Source organism: Rhinolophus hipposideros (assembly GCF_964194185.1).
Source record: "Rhinolophus hipposideros genome assembly, chromosome: 9".
NCBI lineage: Eukaryota > Metazoa > Chordata > Mammalia > Chiroptera > Rhinolophidae > Rhinolophus > Rhinolophus hipposideros.
The window spans coordinates 4,944,628-4,969,696 of NC_138055.1; the positions used below are offsets into that span (position 1 = coordinate 4,944,628).

The window sequence follows — 25,069 nt, forward strand, 5'->3', positions numbered from 1 at the left end:
TGCTTATTGAGACTTCAGCCCAGAGCCTGGCTTATTGCAATTGCTCAGGAATGATTTGCTGCGACCACCATCATCACCATGCTCTTAATCATTATCATCACCATCATCACCATCACCATCATCATCACCATCACCACCATCACCATCATCATCACCATCACCATCACCATCATCATCACCATCACCACCATCACCATCATCATCATCACCATCACCATCATCACCATCACCATCATCATCATCACCACCATCACCATCACCATCATCACCATCACCATCACCATCACCACCATCACCATCACCATCACCACCATCACCATCACCATCATCACCATCACCATCATCACCATCACCACCACCATCACCATCATCACCATCACCATCACCATCACCATCACCATCACCACCATCACCACCATCATCACCATCACCATCATCACCACCATCACCACCATCATCACCATCACTATCACGTCACCACCATCACCATCATCACCATCACCACCATCATCATCACCATCACCATCATCACCACCATCACCACCATCATCACCATCACTATCACGTCACCATCATCACCATCATCACCATCATCATCACCATCACTATCACGTCACCACCATCACCATCATCACCATCACCATCACCATCATCACCATCACCATCATCATCATCACCACCATCACCATCACCATCATCACCATCACCATCACCATCACCACCATCACCATCACCATCACCACCATCACCATCACCATCATCACCATCACCATCATCACCATCACCACCACCATCACCATCATCACCATCACCATCACCATCACCACCACCACCATCACCATCATCACCATCACCATCACCACCATCACCACCATCATCATCACCATCACCATCATCACCACCATCACCACCATCATCACCATCACTATCACGTCACCACCATCACCATCATCACCATCATCACCATCACCACCACCACCACCATCATCACCATAATCACCATCATCACCACCATCACCACCATCATCACCATCACTATCACGTCACCACCATCACCATCATCACCATCACCACCATCACCACCACCACCACCACCATCATCACCATAATCACCATCATCATCACCACCACCACCATCATCACCATCACCATCATCACCACCATCACCACCATCATCACCATCACTATCACGTCACCACCATCACCATCATCACCATCACCACCATCACCACCACCACCACCATCATCACCATAATCACCATCACCATCACCACCACCACCATCACCATCACCACCATCACCACCACCATCACCATCATCATCACCATCACCACCACCACCACCACCATCATCACCATAATCACCATCATCACCATCACCACCATCATCATCACCATCACCATCATCACCACCATCACCACCATCATCACCATCACTATCACGTCACCACCATCACCATCACCATCACCATCACCACCATCACCACCACCACCACCACCACCATCATCACCATAATCACCATCATCACCACCACCACCACCATCATCACCATCACCATCACCGGGGCCCCCATGGTCACGCTGACCATCACACAGAACAGTCATGACCCATTCCCACCTTGATCCCCACACAGCCAGGTGAACTCATCACGAAGCCTAATCATTCCATGTCCCCAACAGAGAATACTCTGTACTTGTGATTTAAGTGATTGCCCGGCTCCCAGCCCCACTTCCTTCTGCACACTCAGCCTCAGCTCCTCCACCCCCCAGCACAGCCACGTGCTCACCGTGACTCCGGGGCACTCACCACGGGGAGCCGTAGATCCGGAAGCCCCGAACGGTGACCTCCGAGTCCTGCAGGTAAATGCAGTTGGTCAGCAGCGACTGCACGTTCTCATAGTTCTCGGGCTTCAGCTTTGACACGGACGGGAAGTAGTAAAAGTCCTGCTTGATGAGGTCAGCCATGAACTCCTGGTCGAAGGTCAGCTCATGGTTGCCGGCGATCACGATCTTGTACTCGTACGGCAGGCTGCCTGCAGGGCAAACACAGTGCACCGCTGGTGGCCTTCTGGAAGCCACAGCGTGGCTGAGGGAAGGGGTAGGTGAGAGCCTGGCATCCCTGGTGCAGCTGCCCCTGCTGCCTGCCCCCCGACCTGTGTCCCTGCATCAGAGGCGGCGGCAGCCCAACCACTGCCCCTGCAGCCTTCCTGCCCGGGTGTCTGGTGGGTGACAGGCCGCCAGCCCGCAGACCACAGGAGGGGCTCCTCCAGCCTCTGAGCTGCAGTGCTCCTGGCCTTGTCCGCAGGACTTCCCTGCCTCCATGTCTTCTGTCTGGGCCAGTTTTCCACTGGAAGGAGACCCTGCCCTGGACCCCCGGCCTCCCAGGCTCACTGACCCAGGCCCCTTTCTCCCTGGGGGTCTGACTCATTAGCCTCCACGTCCCAACAGGAATGGCAAGTTCTGTGCAAAGCCCAGGTCAAACCTTTGGAGATCCTACGCTCTAAGCTCAGGGAAAACTAAGGTGCCACCCCGTCGGCCGTGGACTTCTAAGTCAAAACAAAGTCCAAGTGCGATCAAAACAGAACCATCTGTGCAGACCATGCATTGAACTAGTGACAGTGTCACTCTGGCTTTGCTGTCTGTAATCCCAGGCCGTCCTTCCACACAGGAATTCTTCCCCATTCTTTCTCTGGGGCCCACCTTGCAGATGCCCTAAGCAGGTGTGTGCGCCACCTCCCACGTGGGCTGGGTTCCAGGGTGGCCACACAAGGCTACCAAACCCTCTCCGCCTCAGTAAACCACCACCCACCCCTGCCCTCCACTGTACCCCTGGGAGCCAGCCTGGCACATCCCAGACTCCCCAGCTCCCACCAGCCTCGGCTGCTGGGCTCCCAGGCCTAGAGAAAGAGTTGTGATGGTACCTGTTTCAAATAAAAAATAAAATACTGAAGGTGAACCTGGAAGCCTAAACCTTTCCCTTGACCCAATGGGTGTGTCCTGGGTCAAGCAAGTACTAAGGGGCGTGTGAAGGTGCCATCCCAGCGCAGGGGCCTTGGGGATATGGGCACCCAAGGCAGGAGAACCGGGACATTCCACAACCATGGCACAGAGAAGCACGCATGGCCAACGAGTGACACCTCCAAATGACTTGAACTATGGTTTTAAGGAGCCAACACAGGGACACCAAACCTGACTGTGCTCTGTTTCAGCAAGAAGGTCACTTCTCTTGTCCTGAATGATGACTAGCTAGAAGGATCCCAGGGGGTTCCTGGAGTGTACACATATGAGCCCTACTATGTGCCAGCGATCATCATCTCCATCTTGCAGACATGAAAACCAAGGCTCAGGAAGCGGGGGTGTGGAACGAAAGGGGACCTTCCTAGGGCACCAACTGCTGGGCACGCAGAGGGAAGAGCGAGAGGCTGCCTGAATAATGGAGATCCACACCTCAGCACATTTTCTTCGTTCCTGAGTGACCATGACCTTTACAAGGAACACACAGGGCCAAGTGCCCCAGGTTAGGAGCCAGCTGACCTGGGTTCAAATCCCACCACCATCCCCTCTCATCTGAGCAAGTCACTTAATCTGTCTGAGCCTCAGTTTCCCCTCTGATCAAGGTGGGTGTGCCTGGTGACTGCCCCTCCCTGGGGCCTAAGAACTTTCTCTGGCCCCCAGGCTCCGCTGAGCCCCTTCCTCGGGGTGAAAGGCTAGAAACCGTAGAGCCTTCCCACCTTGACTGTGACCTGAAACTATCCCCTCCACTGCGTGAGTATTGCATCAGGAGCTCTATTCCAGAAATAGAGCCTAACTGGTCTGCCTAACTGGGAATGGATGCCCATGACATTGGATCAGGTGCGACAGACGTGCAATAAGACTCGGCTCCCGATACGCATTCTAGAAAGAAGCATGTTTTCCCAACCCTGTGTAAGCTGCAGGATGGGGCACTGTGTTTTATGGCCGTGCCATACAATGAAGTTCCATGTACTGTCACTACAAATCTAATTATATTCTAATTGCAATGCAAAGGAAGAGTCCACCAGAAACCAGCTAGAACCTGCTTCTCCACTCGCCCCTCACCCCCACTGTTGGGACCTGCACATCTGTCCTGCCCGGGACAGCTGTGGCAAATGGCTGTGGCAAATGGCCGTTGGATGGCCACCTGATTCCCAACCCAGCCACACAGGAGAGGGGGAGCCCAGCAGCAAGAGAGACTTTTTCTACAAAATAAGCAGAAAACCATAATCGGCTCGTCACTGCTCCACCAGCCACCCCAGAGTTCTTCACAGGTTTGAAAAAACAGTGTCTTCTCTTCTTTAATGTTTGTCAACTCGGGGAGGCACGGGACAATGACAGGCATGGGCTCCAGGCGCTAACAGCCCTGGTACCAGACCCAGCTCTTCCACGAACGAGCGGTTTGACCACTTCCCTGTGCCTCAGTTTCCTCACCTGTACAATGGGAAGAAGGACACCTACCTTGCAAGACTGTTCTGAGATTACAGAAGATAAAGAACGGAAACGCACAGAGACTTGTGATGTTGAAGAAAAATGTCAGCTTCCTTGGACCAGAGTTTGCAAACTAGAAGCCCACAGGCCAGAGCTGCCCACACACATACTATTTTGTTTGGCAAAACTTTTTGGTTTTTTAAAATCCAAATTTATTGCCAACGTAAAATTTTGAGAGATTCCCAATAAAATGTCACTCTTTCTGTGTTCTAAAAAATCAATCCACTTTACAATCTCATGATCTCGGCCTAGTCAAGTGCTGGTATCGGAGTCTGCCTTAGCGTATGCCACATCACTCTGTCCCCATCCCCACCTGCCCGAGAACTCACATCCAGCCCACGTCACTCATTTGAAGGCACTGCCCTGCGGGCGCGCAATCCCTGGAGACATGAAGGGAACACATCTGGTCCCTGCCCCTCAGTGCTTCCAAACAAGTGGTCGGGACTGACTGCCCACGCCCATCTGCCTCCCCACCTCACCCACCTCCTATTTTCATCACACCCCACCCCACGGGGCCTGGCCCAGAGGTATTGAGCAGGCTGCTTGGCCCCCTAGCAGGACAGTTCCAGCAGCACAGGAGTAGATGTGTTTGCTTCACCCATCTCTGTCCCCAGCAGGTCCCAGCAGGTCTGGCCAATGAGGCACCACAATGTGGCATGGTGCAGAGGACAGAAAGAAGAGTGCCATTTCCTGGACCCCATCGTCGGGATGGCCGCCCTCAGGAAAAGGCTGGACCCTCCAATCCTCTCGGAACCTTCTGAGGTAGCCTCTGTTACCTTCACCCTGTAACTGGGGAACTAGGCTCTGAGGTCAGAAACCTGCGCAGGTCCCACAGCCAGTGACAGAACATTGGTCCAGGTGACCCCACACCTCTGGGTCAGCAGCTCAGACTCCAAGGCCACCAGATCAGAGCCAGCTGAGACCCTTACCCAGCCCCTCACCACTGCCGACTGCTTCCAGGCTCTGACTCTCCACGTTTGCACTTCACAGCACTCGTCCATCCCACTCCTAGCGCCTCCAGGGCTAGGAGAGCCAGAAACGCGCTAATGTATTTATGTCATGTCTCGGACTGGGGGTGTTCCTTAAGTAAATTAGCAAACTACTCCAACTGTACAGTTCCATTTCTTTCTGCAGCTCCTATCCGCCAGGGGTCAGGGAGCAAGCAGGAAGCTGTCAGCTCTCCCTCTGATCCCCCTCAGAGCAGAGGAGGATAACTGAGGAGCTCCCCTCCCAGGGCGGGGGGGGGGGTGTGGGGGGACAAGGCTCCTGTCCACAAACCTAGGCAGGGGCAGCAGCCACAACAAAGGAGCATGGTGCCCTCAAACATTGTCTGGTCTCTCGCAGAAAGGTGGGTGCCACATGGCTTAGAGGCAGGGGGCTTGTCTGTTTGTGGATGCAGAAGTCATCCAGCACCATGTGCTTCCGAGCTGCATGTCCAGCTGCAGACGTGTCTGTCCGGACGTCCACTTGGACTGGGCAACCGCTGGCTCTGTATATAACCTTCACAGACACCTAAGTATTACCATCCCCGGTTTCCATCTGAGAAAACTGAGGCTCAGAGAGGTTGCCCAAGGTTACACAAAACAACTCACAGAGGGCGATGGGCATTTGATAATCTTGGTGGCTTGGCCTCATCAAACTCCTCCTGAAGTGGCACTCCAAAGCATCATGCCACACTGCATCTCAGTGGGTAGCTGGCTGGGTGAGGAATGATGGGTGGATGCAGTATGCATGGATAGGTGGATGGGTGAATGGAGTGTGGATGATGGATGGATGGATGGATGGATGGATGGATGGATGGATGGATGGATGGATGGATGAGGGCATGGGTGGGTGGGTGGATGGATGAGTGGGTGGGTAGATGGATGATGGGTGGATAGATAGATGATGGGTAAATGGAGGATGGAGGATGGATGGATGGATGGATGGATGGATGGATGGATGGATGGATAAAGATAGATGCATTTATAAATCACTCAGTCCATCCTGAGATAGCTCTGACTGTCTCCTTTATATCAACTGACCTCTGTCTCCCTGGACCCCTCCATCACCTCCAAACTTTTCCTCCAATGGTCCTGATTGGGCATGTTTTTCAGACCCACCTCCCTTGCCCATAACTCTGACTGTCAAGCTCTGAATCTCCTCCAATTGGACCTGCTCTCTTGAAGGGGTACAGGAACCAGAACTAAGGCTCTGGTGTGGCTTGACTGTCACAACATGGAGGGGAGACGTCTCCTCCTCTGTTCTAGGTCTGCTACCTCTGTTGTTACAGAGGTAACAACCTCTGTAACAGGTGATCACACCTTCCTGCAGCTCTTACCAGCCTGACTCTGGATAAAATGCCCAACAACTAGTATTTTCGCTTAGCTTCATCTTCCCATCCTGTATCCGGGCAGTGAATGAGGGAAGTGTTTTGGGGACCTCAATGACAGACTGACTTGCAAGGGCTTCGTGGGTAAAATATTAGATGAATACAAGTTCTTCCACCCAACGCCTGCACACAGAGGAAATTAATGTCCCCTTGGCCCCTTCTTGCTGCTGTCCTTCCCGGCAGCAGAGACGAGGGCTGAATACAGGGCAGCCTCCCCAGCATCCAGATGGGAGAGCCTGCCATAACAAGGTGCTGGACGTGCCTGAATCCCAGGAGAGGGGGTATTCTCTAGGCAGGTGAGAAAAGAGAATAGGTAGTGCCAACCCATCCGTGGGAAAGACATCCTGTCTGAAGGGCGCCCCCAGGAGGGGCACAGTGGGCAGCGGCTCGGGTGTCTGGGCAGCTGTGCTGGCTTGGTGGGACTCAGAGAGGGGACAGATGGGTCCAAATGACTTTTCTGACCCTCCTCCCCTAATCAGCACAACAGAAGCGCAGAATCCAGTCAGCCTATCCCAAAATCCCATCAAGCCAGAAACTCGCTTTCTTCCCTGAAGCTGGACCCTGTTGTAAACGCTCCCCCTCTCCCCCCCCCACACACACACACACCAAGCCTCGGTCATGAGGTCAGTATTAAAAGTGACACACAGAGGTTGCAGTCCACACTACTCACTGGACAGAGGAGGAAACGAGCTCAGAGAGGGGAAGGGACTTGTCTGAGGTCACACAGCAAGACAGTGACAAGCATGGACTTGAATCCTGGCCTCCCGCCTAGAGAGCGCTAAACAACGGCCATATCAGCCTCCAGGAAGACGTGCCCTACAGGGAGGGGAATGGAAAGAGCTGAGGACACTAGGGAAGAGCGGTGGGCCTGGCTCGGTGGGCCGGGACACTCGCTGATCTTTCAACCTTGGATCTCTGAGAAGCACCAAGTCCTCATGGAAACCAGCCCTGCCTCCCCCTGCTTTTCAGAACTGGTGGGGACCGCTATGCATTTGTATTCTGAGTGATGATGCCCCAGCCAGCTTCGCAAAACGCTTCCTTTCTTGTCGGACCAGTTCTTTGACATCCTGGCATTTGCTAGCCATGGATTTCTTGATGTTAACAAGACCATTAAGCATTCATCAGCAGGGCACTAGAGGATGACCATATGGTTTTAACTTTTTATTGGCTACGTCTATCCAAAGAGACACGTATCCCACATAGATCCCATGTGGCAGCAATTATACACAGAGTTCGGGGCACAGAGAAGGAAGCAAATGGAAATCTCTGCTATTTGTGCTTCCAAGATTACTCTCCCTCCAAAAGGTTATGATTCTTTATCGCTAGCACTTACCCATCCCATTTAACAGAAAGTGCTGCCTCCAAACTGCATAATCTATTAAATTCAACAAGAAATGCGCAAGCGTCTCGGTAATCTATGCCACTCCAGGGCGGCACACTGAGCCCGGCGGAGTTACAGCATCCTCTAAGTGCCTGACAATCAGGAAAATGCCCACTTACGGCTTCCTCCGCCCATTCCCATCCCACAGAACACAGCAGAGGGGGATGGAATAAAGACATGGCATAACGATCTCTGATTGCATTTTTAGTACGTCTTTGACAGTTCTGTGTTTAAACACTTGCCAATGTCTGGAAGATTCCTATTAGCAGACTTCCGGGTGTGGCGTGCGGTCTGGGACGACACTGGAATGGAGAGAGCTCCATGAATCAGCTTCCATCCCCTTGACGCAGATCCCGTGCACGAATGCCGGTGATGCATTCAGCCGGGCACAAACAAGGACACAGCCAGAGATGCCAGCAGGAAGGGAATTCTATCTGTAGCCTGAACAGGCAGGAGACATCTGAAGACCGTGCCGGCACGGCTATGCCTGCAGAATCTGTGTTATGCTGCCCTGTGGTGAGCATGTCCCTGTGCCAGGCACTGTGATCAGCAATTTACATCCAATGCTTCTAGAGACCCTTGGGAAGCAAGGGCCATTCGCCCCACATCTTGGCCGAGAGGCCTGCGCACAGCGGTTAGGGGTGTGCGCCATGCCTGGAGCCTGAAGCCTGAATCCCATCTCTGCCTGCTACCTGCTGTGTGGCCTGGAGTGAAACCCTCACTGCTCTGAGCCTCAGTGTTCTCCTCTGTAAAGCAAGAAGGTCAGGGTTATTCGCAGGGTCTGGCAACGATCACACGATCACACGGGGCAGACGTAGGAAGCCCCTGTGCTGTGCTTACACCGCAGACAGGAAATGACTGGCATGAGGAGGGGTTTGTACTCACAGTTCCCCAGAAATAGGAGGCACGTGGGGCTACGTGAGGGAGCCACAGGCAGGTGGTTGGTCAGGAGGCAGAAGGAGAGAAGGGAAACCGTGGGCAAGAGCCTTTGGTGGAGTTTCCAAAGGAGGGTAGCAGGTGAGCAGGCTTAAGAAAGGCTAGTCCAAATAATGTTTGTGGGCTGGGAAAAGGGGATGTAGGAGCTGTCCCTACTTGTCTGCTACCTAGCCCTGGGGTGATTAGGGCGGGGAACGGTGGCCGATGTGTGAGGACCCACACGAGGTGACTGGGTGGGTGGGGTCTGCATGTGAAAGGGCCCTCAAAGGTGAGTCCTGTACTATCTCCAGAATTGGCTAACCCTTGGAAGGGAGGTCCCTTCAGAGCCAGCAAGGCCCTGAGATGTCAAAGCATCAGAAAACAGAAAATGAAAGTCATGATAATACAATTGGATATTAGCCATTATCATGGGTTGTCAGGAGGAATAAATGCTGTGTTCTACTCCAGTCGAAAAATGTTGGCTGGGAAGATGGAGGACAAAAGAGAAGTAGGAAGGTTGGGTCACCTGCCTGGGGTCACACAGCAGCTGCTGGAGGTCAAGTCACTTGTCCAGAGCTGGGTGTCAGGACCACCGCTTGGGACAGATGCGTCCTGGTGCAGGACACACTCCACCGAGCCGCAGGCCGGCCCTGCCACCACCTCGCCCACCCCTCGCTGTCCTGCAAAGGAGGGTTCTGGATTCACAGCTCAGCATTGGTGCCCATATTTAAAAGGCAAACACGATTTTTCTTCTGTTCCATCCTAATAGCCAAAATGTTTAACTTTCAAACATTTGTTTTTCCTGAAAAATGTTTTAAAAACAGGAACATTCTGTCCGTCCTAATCGTCTTTAAATGCTTGTTTCCACTGCTACTGTAGAGTGCATGTGACTTTAGGCTAAGAGGGACAGCTGAAAGGTTTCTGTGTTTTTCCTTCCAAAAGTAAGGCCGCCTGCAGCCAGAAACATTTCATGGGAACCTCCCCAGAAGTCACAGCCTGGCAGAACACACAAGCCCAAAGATGGCTATGAAAGGTCCCTGGTGGCCCTCCCAAAAGGGCCAAGCTAGTACGGTGACCGTAAATGGAACATACATTCAGAACGCGAGGCGAGGGCACCGCCTCCAGGCCACGCCCTTTTGGTGCTCTGACCTCATCTCTCGTCACTCCCAACTGACTGTGCACCCACCCTCCAGGCTGCGTAAGGCCTCCAGACATTTGCTAACACTGGTCCATCCACCTGGGACCCCCTTCCTGCCCTTTGGTCTGAATCGACTCCAATTCAACTCACTCTTCCTCAGTCGGCCCAGTGCCACTACCTCCGAGATGCCTTCCGTCAGCAGCCTGTCTTCACCCGACACCGCAGGGGGAAGGCTGCTCTCCAACACTGGCGGTTGCCTGAGTGACCAGAATAATGAATGAAAAAGACCTACACCTGAGGGACATTATCCAGGTCATATGCAAAGGACGAGTTATCCAAACATAGTGGAATTTTCAATAGCGACACCAAAAACTAAATATATATATATATATATATATATATATATGCCTCTCAAATTCTGAGGGAAAATGATTTGCAACCCAGAATTCTACACCTAGCCAAACTATCAATTAAGATAGAGGACAGAATGACATGCAACTTTTTCTGACATGCAGCTTTGCCAAACATTTATCCCTAGTGCATTCTTTCTCAAAAAACTACTGGAGGGTGTGCTCCACCAAAATGAGGGAATAAACCAGGAAAAAGGAAGCCACGGGGTCCCGGAACCAGGGGATCCCTGACAGAAGAGAGGCAAAGGGAGAACACAATGAAGGGAGGTCCCAGGATGACAACTGCATGCAGACGCGAAGGTCAACCAGTCCAGACTGTGGCAGGGGTTGGAGGCTCAGGAAGTACGAGAAAAATGAGGCAACAAGTGGCCTAACACAGCTCATGACACTGCTGAGGGGTACAAAGTAAAACAAGCATACAAAACAATTAACTACAAAACAGTTAAATGCTTAGGAAAAACAATGAGTTGCACAATAAATATTTAACCAAAAACTATGATAGAACTATATTAAAAGGATAGGAGAAAGAACATGTGTATACAGGTGGAGAGGCTAGATCTTTAAATCTGCATTTTTCACTGTAAGAAATTAATAAGTAATATCTAAAATTGAAAAACCAAACAACAGCAATATCAGGTTGTTACTTAGAGACACCGTGGTAATGAAAGCAGCAGCTGCCAGGGTTGCACTGGGAACGGGCCTTGGGCCTCGGGCAAGGAATGCTGGTTTCATCCTAAGCCTTGTAGCACTTTGTAACTTAATGCACACATGTATTACCACAATGCAAATACTTTTGATTCAATACAAAGAAGGCATCAAGAGGCCAGGGACTCCTCACCCACTTCCTATGTCTGCCCAGGGACAGACTGGCCTCTCACGTGCTCTGCCTGCTGCTGAAAATCTAGCACTCGATCAACTTGGGTCCAGTTAAGGCCAATGGAAAGACAGAGCAGGCAGAAAACCTGACCTGGTTGACTCCTCTGAGATTCTGAGGGCCTCAGTGCTGGGAGGAGTCTGACAACCGGGTTCAAAGGCAGCTGACCTGGCCAAGCAGCTCCTCACCTGGCTGGTCAAGGAGTCATTACTGACACCACAGGTGTTAGCTGTTGAGCGTCTGAGACATGCTCTCTCGTGCCCTCTTTCTACTCTTCACAACAGTCCCACAAAATGGGCACTATTGCAGCAGATGAAGAAATTGGGGTTCAGTGAGTTTAAATACCTACATAGTTGGTCTGCAGAGAAGTGGGAATCTGACCCCAGATCCATCTATAGCTGAAGCTCATGATTTCTCCCTCTGTGTCACAACCACCAAGACATATTACATATGCCATTTGCATTAAACATTCCTAAGAGAGAGAGAGAGAGAGAGAGAGAGAAAAGGAAGAAAGAAAGAAAGAAAGAAAGAAAGAAAGAAAGAAAGAAAGAAAGAAAGAAAGAAAGAAAGAAAGAAAGAAAGAGAAAGAAGAGAGAGAGAGAGGAAAGAAAGAGAGAGAGGGAGGGAGGGAGGGAGGGAGGGAGGGAGGGAGGGAGGGAGGGAGGGAGGGAAGAAGGAAGAAAGAAAGGAAGAAAGAAAAGAGAAAGAAAATATTGCCATATACTTGAGTCCTTACAATGCCTCCCCAATTATGAGGATCTCTCAATGACTTTATGTTAAACAACATAATATTTTGGAGAAGATCTTGTGGCTGCTGTAAACAAGCCTTTAAAGACCACTTTTAAAAGCAATACAGATGTGAGAACAAATTAAATGAATTCAGCAAAAGTGCAGGATGCAAAAACAAGGCACATAACAATTCACTGCATTTCTATACACATACAATAAACAACCCAAAAAGGATGCTAAGAAAACAATCCCATCTGCAAGTGAATCAAAAAGACTAAAATACTTAGGAGTAAACTTAACCAAGAAGATGAAAGATTCGTACATTGAAAACTACAAATCATTTGCTGAAAGAGATTAAGGAAGACACCAATAATGGAAAGACATCCCATGTTCATGGATTGGATGACTTCATATTGTTAAGGCTACAATACTACCCAAAGCAATCTACAAATGCAATGCAATCCCTACCAAAATCCCAATCACGTTTCTTTCAGAAATAGAAAATCCACCCGAAAATTCATATGGAATCTCAAGGGACCCCAAATAGCCAAAATAATCTTGAAAAAGAAAAACAGAGTTGAAGATCTCAGACTTCCTAATTTCAAAACTGACTACAAAGCTACCGTAATTAAAACACTACGGTGCTGGCATAAAGACAGACATATAGATCAATGGAATAGAATAGAAAGCCCAAAAATAAACTTTCACATATGTGGTCAAATGATTTTCGACAAAAGTGCCAAGACCATTCGATGGGGAAAGGATAGTCTTTCAACAGATGGTGCTGGAAAAACTGGATATCAACATGAAAAGAATCAAGTTGTATCTTTATCTTATACCATAAAGAAAAGTTAACTTAAAATGGAATAAAGACCTAACGTAACTTGAGCTGAAACTCTTAAAAGGAAACATAGGGAACAAGCGTCATGACATTAACTATGGCAGTGATTTCTTGGGTATGACACCAAAAGCACAGGCAACAAAAGAAAAAATATATCAAAATTTAAAACTTCTGTACACCACCAACAGAGTGAAAAGACAACCCACAGAATAGGAAAACTACTTGCAAATCATAGTTCTGAGAAGGGGTTAATACCCAGAATACATAAAGAACTCGCAATTCCACAACAACAACAAAAAATAATATAAAAATGGGCAAAGGACTTGAATAGACATTTCTCCAAAAAAGATATACAAATGGTCAATAACATATGAAAAGACTTTCGACATCACTAATTATTAGGAAAAAGCAAATCAAAACACAATGAGATACCACTTCAAATCCATTAAGATGGCTACTATCAAAAACAAACAAACAAAAAAGCCAGTGTTGGTGAAGATGTGGGGAAATGGAAACCCTGTGCACTGTTGGTGGGAATCTAAAATAGAACAGCCCTGGGGGAAAACAGCATAATTTAATTTTTTTTAATTTCTCAAAAAAATAAAAATAGAACTAGAATAGGATCCAATAATTCTACTTCTGGGTATATATCCCAAAGAACTGAGAGCAGGGACTCAGACAACTCATGTTCATAGCATCATTATTTGAAATAGCCAAAAGGTGGAAGCAACTCAAGGGTCTGTCTGCAGATGAATGCAAAAACACAATGTGATATATCCAAACAATGCAATACAGTTCAGCCTTAAAAAAGAAGGAATTTCTGACACATGAAACAACATGGATAAAACTTGAAGACATATGCTCAGCGAAAGAAGAATCACAAGAGGACAAATCGTGTACGGTTCCACTTATGTGAGATCCCTAGAGCAGTCAAATTCATACAGAGAGAATGGTCGTCTCTGGTGACTGAGGGGTCAGGAAAGTGGGGCGTCAGTGTCTAATAGGTACAGAGCTTCAGTTTGGGGAGATGAAAAAGTTCTGGAGATGGTGGTGGGGATGGTTGTACAACAGTGAGAATGTACCTACTGCGCCTGAACTGTGCACTTGAAAAAGGTTAAAATGATAAGTGTTATGTATATTTAACCACAATTTAAATTTAAAAAGAATAGCAGAAGAAGAGAGCTGAGGATCCTAAGTTTTAGACAGCTAGAATTGGAACTGTGGGTTCGTGGGACTCTTAGAGTGCTAGAAATGCCATTTTTAGAATCTTAAAACCCTGAAGGCCAATCATTCTAATACGGGAAGCAAACAAGCCTAGAATTTTAGAAGCCACCAAGGTGTAGAGATGGGAAAGGACTAAGTGACCATTTGAGTCTTGGCCCCTTCTCCCCCGCTTTCATCAAAAAGTCCTAATTGAGACTTCCTTCAGGCCAGGCAGGCTGTACCTGCTTCTACCTCACCAGAAACGCCCCAGGCTGGATTTCACCTGGGGTCTGACAGCCCTGATGGCTACAGGGCCAGGTATTTGGCCCTCCTATCACTGAACATTTTTTCCAAAAGGTTCCATGGGTGCCTTCTGGTGACAGACAAACCATTTAAAGGGGGGAAATTGGCTCAAAGCAATGTTCTTTGCAGCAGCAACTGAAATAAGTATTTCAAACAATGAAGACTAAAGGTTCCTATTTTTAAGGTGTTTCCTAATAAAATGAAGTGTTTTCGAGCTAAATAAACACTTTGTATATCAAGATACACTAATGTAGGGCCAGCCCGGTGGCTCAGGTGGTTAGAGCTCCATGATTCTAACTCCGAAAGCTGCCGGTTCGATCCCCACATGGGCCAGTGGGCTCTCAACCACAAGGTTGCCAGTTCAACTCCTCGAGTCCGCAAGGGATGGTGGGCTGCGCCCCCTGCAACTAAGATTGAACATGGTATTTTGAGCTGAGCTGCCGCTGAGCTCCCGGATGGCTCAGTTGGTTGGAGCGCGTCCTCTCAACCACAAGGTTGCCGGTTCGACTCCCGCAAGGGATGGTGGGCTGCGCCCCCTGCAACTAGAAAACGGCAACTGGACCTGGAGCTGAGCTGCACCCTCCACAACTAAGATTGAAAGGACAACAACTTCACTTGGAGAAAGTCCTGGAAGTACACACTGTTCCCCAATAAAGTTCTGTTCCCCTTTCCCAATAGAATATATATATATATATAAAAAAAGAAGATACACTGCTGGGCCCTGTGCTGGGAGCTGGAAACAGAGAGGTCACGACATAGCCCCTTCTCTGGCATCTACTGTGGGAAAGACACACACAAGAACTTTGAGATGTGATCAAACAATATGGTGAATGTTTACATTTAAAAAAAATTATTACAGTACAAGACACATTACCTCTGCAGTAAAAAACACAAACTGCCTCAAAATATTCCCTGTTGCTTCAAACACACTTATCCCATCCTTGGCACTTTCGGAAGCAGTTCTGGAAGTCCTCTTTTGTGAGGGTCTTTAGTTGCAGTGTTGTGGCTGCCTCGATGTCCTGAATCATTTTGACTTTGGGGAAGACCCTGAAGTCACATGGTGCCAGATCCGGTGAATAAGGTGGATGAGGACACACCATAATGTTTTTATTTGACAGAAATCGCCTTATACCAGAAGCGATGTGTGACATGGGGCCTTTCCATTGTTATCACAAAATATGGTGAATGCTGCTGCCGAGTGCCATCCAACAGAAAGGCAGGGATCTTCAATATGGGAAGCAGCGCGTCGAACCTTAGTAATAGTGTGTGACAAGCTTCAACTTGTTCAGTGCAGTCGGTTGGGTGTGAGCTACGGTTGAGAGAAAGTGTGTTTTAAAGGGTGGTAAATCATCCTCCATCATGACAACGCTCCGTGTCACACATCGCTTCTGATACAGAAACTTCTGTCAAATAAAAACACTACAGTGTGTCCTCATCCACCTTATTCACTGGATCTGGCCCTGTGTGACTTCTGGCTCTTCCCCAAAATCAAAATGATTCAGGACATCGAGGCAGCCATGACAGTGCAACTGAAGACACTGAGGAAAGAGGACTTCCAGAACTGCTTCAGAGAGTGGCAAGAATGAGGGGATAAGTGTGTTCGAAGCGAGGGGGAGTATTTTGAGGGGAATTAATGGCAATGTGTCTTTTACTGTAATAATTTTTAAAATTTAAACATTCACCGTATGTTTTGATCACACCTTGTAAGTGGGGATGGTTCCAACTTCTACGGAACCTTAAACAACAATGAGTTTTCCTTTCTCTGACCACGATAAGAAAGGGTCGTCATAAAAATAGGTGACATGGATGAACAGCAGCTCCCCAGGCAGACAAGACAGGGCAGGGCATCCTAGGAAGAGGATGAGGACTCCACACAAGCAGAGACATGGAGATGAGAAAAGCCAACGTATTTGGCAGAGGACGGGGTGAGTGGAGGCAGGCCTGGAAGGGACGGTTGGAAGCACACTCGAGGAGCCTGGACTGCCGTGCAAAGATCTGGACTTCACTCAGGACACAGGAGGGAACCAGCGAGAGTGTTAAGATGGGGAGGGGCAGAGTTGGATCAATGAACAAAAAACTTTTTTTGAACACCGACGTGACAAATGTTAGTCTGGAAAGTGACTATTTTGAGAGTTTGGGACGCGACCAAAGCAAGCCCCACTTTGTCAGCTCAATGCTTCCCCTTCACTGTCATGGCTGTCAAACCAGCCCCGAATTAGCTCCAAACTGCCACCTTCCGCAGCTCTTAGAACTTCATTTGCATCGTGCATACTCAAAAAGGTGTGAAATTCTTCTTCTCCTTAGGAGAAATCAAAGAGACAAATCTTTACTTTTAAAAAATCTGCCTTTCTTTAAAACAAATTTCAAAGAACTAGATCCTGACTTTTAAATATCTGATTAAAAAAAGAGGGTGGCATCCTTGGAGGACATGAATAATAATAATTAAAGCTACCATCAACAGAGCAGTACTTTGTGCTGGGCACTTAGACGCATTCATAAAATAACCACAACAAAAACAGTAGCCTCATTTACCATGTGTTTATCCCATGCCAGGTCCTACACTGAGCCCAGACCATTCTCTGCCTCACTGCACCCTCCCAATCCCAGCTCCCTGTTACAGATGAGGAAACTGAGGCTCCGAGAGAGGATAAAACATGCTCAAGGCCAGGAGACTGGGAAGAATGGAGCCAGGATCCCAACTGCAGTGTCTTATTCAGTCCTCAGAACAGCCCTGCAACGAGGGGGAGTGTTACCCCCACTCTGTAGATGTATACACAGAGGCACAAGACGGTTACGATTTTCTCAAGCCTGTCCAGCAGGCATGTGGCCGGGCAGGGCTGGAGACGGGTCTGCCTGCTCCAAAGGCTGCATCCTTTCCACTGGCCCCTCTCTCACTTGAAGAGGTTATAAATAGTAAATCCCCACGGAAGGCCTGCTGGCGCTCTCCAGGGTGCTGAAGATGCGAAGGTGTGCAAGACAGACAAGATCCTGCCTTAGAGAAGTGGACCTTTGTGGGATACTGGCAATAAAGGAATAAAAGAATAAGTACCAGGTCAGGTGGGGGAACAGGTGTGGAAAAATAAAGCCAGGTGAGGGGGAGAGAGAGCATCGGGGTGGGGGAAGTGACCGATGCAGGGCAGTCAAAGACTGCTCTGGGAAAGTATCTGAAAGCCAAGACAGGGGTGACCTCTGGGAAACCACATCCTTGCACTGGGTCTCAGTCTCCTCATCTGTAAAGTGGGGACAACATTATTCAGCACCCGGGCTGCTTGTTGCGAGGAAGAAGTGAGCAAACCACATGAAGGCACCTTTAAACTGCAAAGAGCTGTCCAGAGGAAGTCATTATTGTGAAGCCTCTGTGGGACTTGCATACGAGGCTTTGTAGCACAATGTGGTTTTCCCACATGACATGTAGGATGTTGGAAGTCCTCATGTCCCATCAGCAACTTGAACGTGACTTTGTTTAGTTGGCCATGCTGCTCTAAAGCCTGGCTCCTGAATATCAAAACCATCTTGGAAAGCAGGAATTTGCTGATGAGGAAGAGCTTGGGTTCTCTGGATACACAAGGGAAGTTCCCAAATAAAATGATCACCTTGGGTGTTAAAAATAATCATAGAGTTTTAAAAGGTCGTAGACCTTGGGCTAGAATCCTGATTCCACCTATATTGTGCTGAATGATTTGGGCAAGCTCTTCACCTCTCTGAGCTCAGTTTCTTCATCTTGCAGAGACGGTAATAGCAAAGGGGTGTCTAGCTGTGTTGTCCCATCGATAGTCCCCTGTGGCTATTTAATTTCAAATTAATTACAATGAAATAAAAGACAAAAGTCAGTGTCTCGGTCACATGAGCCACATTTCAAGTGCTCAATACCCACAAGACGCAAGTGGCTACCATACTGCACATCGCAGGTCTAAAGCCTTCCTACTTGTCACCTAGGAGTCACCTCCCCCCAGACCTATCAAATTGGGATCGCACTGTAACAAGACACGCCCCCCCCAAGGGATTCTCATGCACCTGAAGTCTGAGGCTATGAGGGTGAAGGGAGAGACCAGGTGGGGAGACATGAGAAGGGGCAGCTCTGTAATCCCAAGTACTGGCAGCTTCTGTGCCCTCTCTAAGTGGTGACCACAATCTCCAAAGCAAACGACAAGGAGCTGACACAAAATCTATACTGAATCCAGGTGCAGGAGGCAGGCGGAAAAGGAGGTGGGGATAGGGACGTCGTGGAATCTTCCAGACATTTCAGAAGTTTGTGGGCACACGAGGACAGAATATTTCAATTCTGTGCTGGCCAGGATTTTCTGGCTTGCTGACTATTCCTGTTTTGGAATGAAGTCCAGCATGAAAATGACATTTTAAAAAACTCACAGGCTTATTTCATATCCAAACGCATCTCTCCATGTTTGTAGAAAAAAAAGAAAGGAAAGAAGCATACAAGAAAGAAAATCTTGCTTCCCCAGTTCTTGAATGACCAACCGGCTAATTTCTACCAACCAATGATTTCTTCCGATGGTTCCCTTGCCCAGCAGGACAGTTCACAAGTGAATATGAACTTCCAGGTAAAGAGGAAGAAAAGGTCCATGGTAGGAAACCCAGCAAAGCCTCAGAGCACTTGTGCTTTCTAACACATCATCTCTCATCCGTACACCCACCACCCAGGTCAGGTGAGTCACCTGCCTTCCATCTCACACCTGGGAGGCAGGTGAGGGTCTGACTTGGCCACAGGCTACCACTTCACCCTGTTTCCATCGTGTCATGGCATTTCCTTGTTTCTATGTCTCTGGAGTAGGAGTCTTGCTTGTTTTGCTGCCTACCGCGTGCTCAGCACCTTGCACAGAGTCTGGAACAAGCTAAGCACTCAGTAAACGTTTGTTGAATGAATGAATGATTGCAAACCAATCAAGTTGGCATGTCAAAGCTCCAGCCTTGGATCCTTAGTTAACCTGCCCCTTCAAGCTGGACGGCCTGCACCCACCACTCACTTGTCCAACCACAGACCAAATGCCAAGATCCCCCTCAAGTGTCACCTCCTACATGAAGCCACCTGACCTCTCCTACTTGGTCACCATCCCCCCTCCGGCCTCTGCTTCTCCCACTCAGCTCCTCAGGCCCTCGCTGGCCCTCCAGCCACATACCTCTCTGTTGGTTCTCAAATGTGCCACCAACACTCCTGACGCAGCTGCTGCCTCTGCCCAGGACGGCCTCCCAGACGTGTGCATGCCAGCTCCCTCCACGGGGCGCTGCTCAAACGTCACCGTGACAGAGGATCCCACCCGGTCCCCTTATCCTGACCCCCCCACACATTACAGCTCTGTTTTCCATGGCCTGTCTTCTGTTTGCTCCCTGCTGCCTCCCCAGTGCCCAGACTTATGCGCAGCACATAAAACGCGCTCAGCAAACATCCGTTGAGTAAATAATCAAGTGTAAACTAGAAAACAAATAATAATGATGACGGTGACTAGTCCATGGCAGGTTAAACACAAGTTAGCAGTGGGACACCTGACAGCAAAGATATGTAAGATGACGCCAAGAGGGAACAGGGCAGGTGCATGCCGGGGACCTTGGGGGAAGAACGGAGATGTGGATTAATCTTCGACTGAGTTAAGTCGGATATGCTTATTAAAAAGTTCTGAGTAACCACTACACAAAGCACAACGGAATGTACAATTTCCAAACCAGCAGAGGGGGAAAAAAAGAAACTTCAATCAATCCAAAAGAAGGTAGAGAGGGAGAGATAGAAAGCACAAAAAGAATGACAGAAATGGATGTGTTTTATATACTGGGAAATACTAAACAAATTTTCATTGTTATTGTTCAAATACAAAAATCTTTACCAAGGTCGTTCTACACAGAAATGACCAGGACACACATCTGGTCCTCAAGGTCCTCACAGCAGAATGAAATGGGCATCAAACATGCTACCGGGGATGGACCAATCAGAGGGGCTGGCACATTTCCTCCTACCAATAAGCAGAGGCATTCACCAACGCATCTCCCTTTTCACCTTGGCCCCCAGGAAACTCAGGCTCCAGTTTCCAACTCAAGCAGCCCAGTGAACTCTGAGTGTTGATATTCTAGGCCCTCCCTCTGAGCTGCTCTAATTTTCTTATTTTTTTCATTCTTGGCTTTTAATTTATCATCAATACTCCACCATTTTACTATTCTTATTGTTTTTATAAACCGTCTCAAATCCTTTGGCACAAAATGGGATATAAATAAGGAACCAAAAGAGCCAAATGAATCAGAAAATACACACACACACACACACACACACACAAAACAATAAGAAAATACACAAAATAAAACCAAACAAGAACTTTCAGGGAGCCCAGACCTTTCAGAGAAATGCATCTCTACCTTGTTTAAATACCAAAACAAACAAACAAATAATTAAATAAATGAATTTTTTTAAATTTAAGGCAGCGATTTTTAGGATGATAGTCTTTAAAAAACCCACTGCAAAACATGTCGCACACACACACACACACACACATACAAACACACCAGTGGTTTCATTTCCAAAGCCATTCTGTTGTAAATAGATAATTAGCACTTAAGCACACCTTTCAGGAGGTTTATACATTAACATGAAAATACTATAATTATGGCTGCCCAAAATCGCTGGACTACAACTTAGCTTTCTAGAATTTTCATCTTTATTAGAAGTTAATTTTCTCCCTTTTAGTCCCTAAAACCTACTTTGGCTTTATCAGTATTTTTTTATGAAGAACACAGAAAATTAATTTTTCAGTGAATACCATTCGTCCATTTTTTATCTGAGCATCGAGCCTGCTCTCTCGGCGACCAGTTGTTCATCGGTCACATTTGCCACTGCGACTACACATGACCAACACCCCGGGACAGCAGCGGCCTCTGAGCAGAGTGACGGGGGCGTGACATGAGGCTTGGAGCCCAAACACACTTTTGTTTTCAATATTCAGTCTCGAGTCTTTGCGAGAATAATGACGTGTCTGAATCAGGCCATGGGACCCACGTAATGAGCAAAGGAACCAGAATCCACTCTGGGTTCACTGTATACATTCAGTGATGGTCAGGGTAAGCTCTTAAAAAAAGAAAAAAACGTTTGTATATTTTGATTAAGTGACCACATCACAAAATTTGTTTTCTTTTTTCATTCGTTTAACACACACTTGTTGAGGACCCACCTTATGCCAGGCCCGCTGGGCTCTGTGGATACCCCCCCCCCCATATCTCCCACCAGCAAACCCTGTTGATTCCACCTCCAAAGCCCCACACTGCCCTCGGGCCCCCTGGCCACCTCAGGGGCCAGTCCCAGCTCCCCTTGCCTCTGGGCGATACTGGCACCGGCCTCTCCAGGAGGCAGGCATCCTCCCGGGCCTGCTGCAGCCATGCTCCCCCTGCAGACATAGGGGTCCCTCACATCACAGAGTGCCTCCATGGCCCTCCCCTGCCTAGCCCTCCACCACCCCCAGAATAACATCCACCTTCTCACCCTGCTGGTCAGCAGACCTGGTCTCACTCCCTGGCCTCTGGAGGGCCTCCGGCTGCACACCAGGCAATTCAGGGCTGGGTCCCTCTCAACTCAGGACCCTCTCGGAGGGGCCTTCCCAGGCCGCCTTCCATCAAGAAACCCCCACCTCACCTCGCCCTGTTTGTGGATCTGATTCATTAGTCCAATCACCTAAAATGATCTTGTCGGTTTATTTTGTTGAATGCTTATCTGTGGGTCATCACCGAGTCTCTCAAACCGAGCCAGTGAACACAGTAGCCCCCCAAGACGTGTGTTGACTGGGATGAATGTAGACCCCTCCCTTGTCTCCCACAATCACAGCCAGAGGGAGAGAGGAACCCCCACACCGGGTCCTGAAGCCAGAAGGAGTCCACAGGGGTGGACTGCTAGGAGGGGGCTTGTTATCACAGGGCACAAACATCATTTTATGGGTACAAACACTCCGTGGGGACAAGTGAGGTCACCTGGCTGGTGAGGGGCAGAGCCAGGAATGGGCCCCAGGCGCCCCTAACTCAGTGCTCTGTCTGTCCCCCGCTGTGCAGTCATGACCCCAGGTCAGCACAAGGCCTGTCAGACAGGACCCGCTGGCCAAGCTGAGGGGTTCACACCCCTGGTTATTGTGGCCATTCCCAGGAAATCTCCATCCCACCTTCACCACCCACCCACCCGCATGGGGCAGGAGAGAGGAACGGCTGTGCCTCAGGATACCCTGAAGTGTCCCGCCCCAGGCCTGGGGTCTACCCCAGAGCAGCCCCGCATGGGTGGGCTACGTAAGGAGAGGGCCTGGCCAGCCGGGGGTGAGGCCACCCAGGGCCTGATACATAAACTATGGGACGCCCACCACGGAACACTCCAGGCTTTGTGACAAGTACCAAGTGTAAAGAGATGAAAGTGAGTAAGGTGTGGCCCGAGCCCAAGCATACCCACAGAAGAAGCAGTCTGTGGGAGGAGGGGACCACGCGTGTCCCATTGGGTGGGGAGGTAAAAGAAAAAAGCTAAAGGAATAAGACAAAAGTAGGGACTTACCCAACCTGCCATGGGAAGGGGCAGAGCTATGGGGAGCAGAGAGTGGGGGTAACTCAGGCTCCCTCATCCAAGTTGGCCTTCCCCGAGAGGAAAGGGAGAAGGGATTGAAAGCAACCTCCGAACTTGGGACACGGTTGCCTGAGGGGAGAGAAGTGGCTGAGCGGGTGAGATGAACCTCTGGCTACATCGAAAAAAATCATTTCCCACAAACAATTTCTGCACCTGGGAGTGGCCTCCTGCTCCTGCATGGCCCGCCCTGCTCCTTTCCAAAGCCCCTCACCTGCAGCCCATCCCATCGGCTCCTGGTATAAACGGCAAAGAGGCAGAAGGACTGTCAGTCCATTTCCTCAGCCCACCCCTGCGCCCGACCCCCCTCTGTTCCCCTGTGCCTTCCACACTGGCAAATGAGGCAAGCAGCAAAGAAACCGCCTGGAGTGAGTTCTCCATTTCCCTTCCTCCCTCACAGATTTTAATTAAGGGTTTACTTGCAAAAGACCCAGCTCTATTTAACTAAATCCTTGGACCCCTTTTATATTGTCTTATATATCGTTCTATGCTAGGGCACCAGTAAAAAGTTAATTATAACTTCTAAATACTCCATTATCAGGCCCTCATCTTCCTCCCCTGCCTGGTTCTGCTGAGGGTACGCCACTTAATTAACTGGTTCAGGGTGTGCTCTAACATACCGCTCCATGCTTATTCGACAAGCACCTGCCAAGCACCCATCCGAGCCAGGCCCGCCTGGGCTCTGAGGACCTGTGCTGACCAGGGTGCTGTCTCCACCCACAAAGGACTCACAGGATCCCGCAAGAGGAAGGGGAGAGTGGCAGGCTGACCCACCGGGTGCCCAAGGCAGCTTGGCAGGTGATATAAGTGAGTGGGCAGGGTAGATAACAACAGGGTTGGAATAACAAGAGATGATAGCTGACATCAACCTCAAAGGGAAGGGAGAAGAAACCCAGAGCTGTGGTTGGGAGGGGCTCAAACACCATGCTCAAGGGCTGCACCCTCCTACGTACGTACGTAGCCTCTAGGGATGGGTCTGAGGTTTGAGAGTTCAGTTTGGGATAGAACAAGTCTGAAATCCTGGTGGACAGTCAGGAGGAAGTGTCTTCTGAGAAGACTGAATATACACCAGCTGGATCTCAAAGAAAGGTCTGGGCTGAGGACAGCGAGGGAGGCATCCTAGAGATCTGGATAGGAGCAAGAGCTGGGGCTCTGAGTGATTATCGTCCGGAAAGAAGGTGGTCGAGAAGCTCAAGCCTTCAGTGAGCAGAAGGAAATAGGAACAAAAGGAGATGGAGAAGGGGAACGCAGTGAAGGAGGTAGAAGCCAGGACAGGAGAAGCCAAGTTGGAGAGGGCACCATCCTGTCATGTGGAGAGGCGAGGAAAGAAGGGCCGAGAACAAACCTGCCTATGGCCTCCAGGTGGTCACTCTCGAGGCCAGGGCAGGGCTAAGGCTTCGGGAGCTGAGGGGATGGGAGTGAGAGCTGAGGCTTCAGGCTTCTCCTGGTGGGGTGCGGAGGAGGGGCAGCCTGGCACCTGCCAGTCACAGAGAGCTTTCTAGTATCTTGCAAATCCCAGCTCAGGGACTGATGGTTCTTGAGGGCATGGCTGTCACTCAAAGCCACTGGCAGCATTCTCTTGCCTTGGGGAAGATGTGGGTGGTGTGGAGGCCTTGGGGTCACCTGCTGCTTCTGCAGCCGGCATCCTGGAAGTGGGTGAAGCTGGCACTCAGCCTCTCATTCTTCCCGCAGCATCCCTGGCTTCCGGGGGAAGCCCACGTGCCCACCTGGCCCTTTTGGTCCGCTCCAGGGCACCTGCTGGCCTCAGCTCCTAGCCTCATCCTGGAGACCCCAACTCAGCCTCTGCCCCTGAGTCTT

At 49.4% G+C, this 25,069-nt stretch overlaps 1 protein-coding gene across 3 annotated transcripts in view; it reads right to left on the bottom strand.

Annotated features, from left to right (window-relative positions):
- The window catches only part of MPPED1 (metallophosphoesterase domain containing 1), a 72,043-nt gene that overhangs the window by 21,368 nt on the left and 25,606 nt on the right, over positions 1–25,069 (bottom strand). For all 3 annotated transcript variants that reach the window (XM_081060481.1, XM_081060482.1, XM_081060483.1), the window contains one exon: positions 1,807–2,032. In XM_081060481.1, the coding sequence (XP_080916607.1) occupies positions 1,807–2,032 (226 nt within the window). The remainder of the gene's footprint in view (positions 1–1,806; positions 2,033–25,069) is intronic.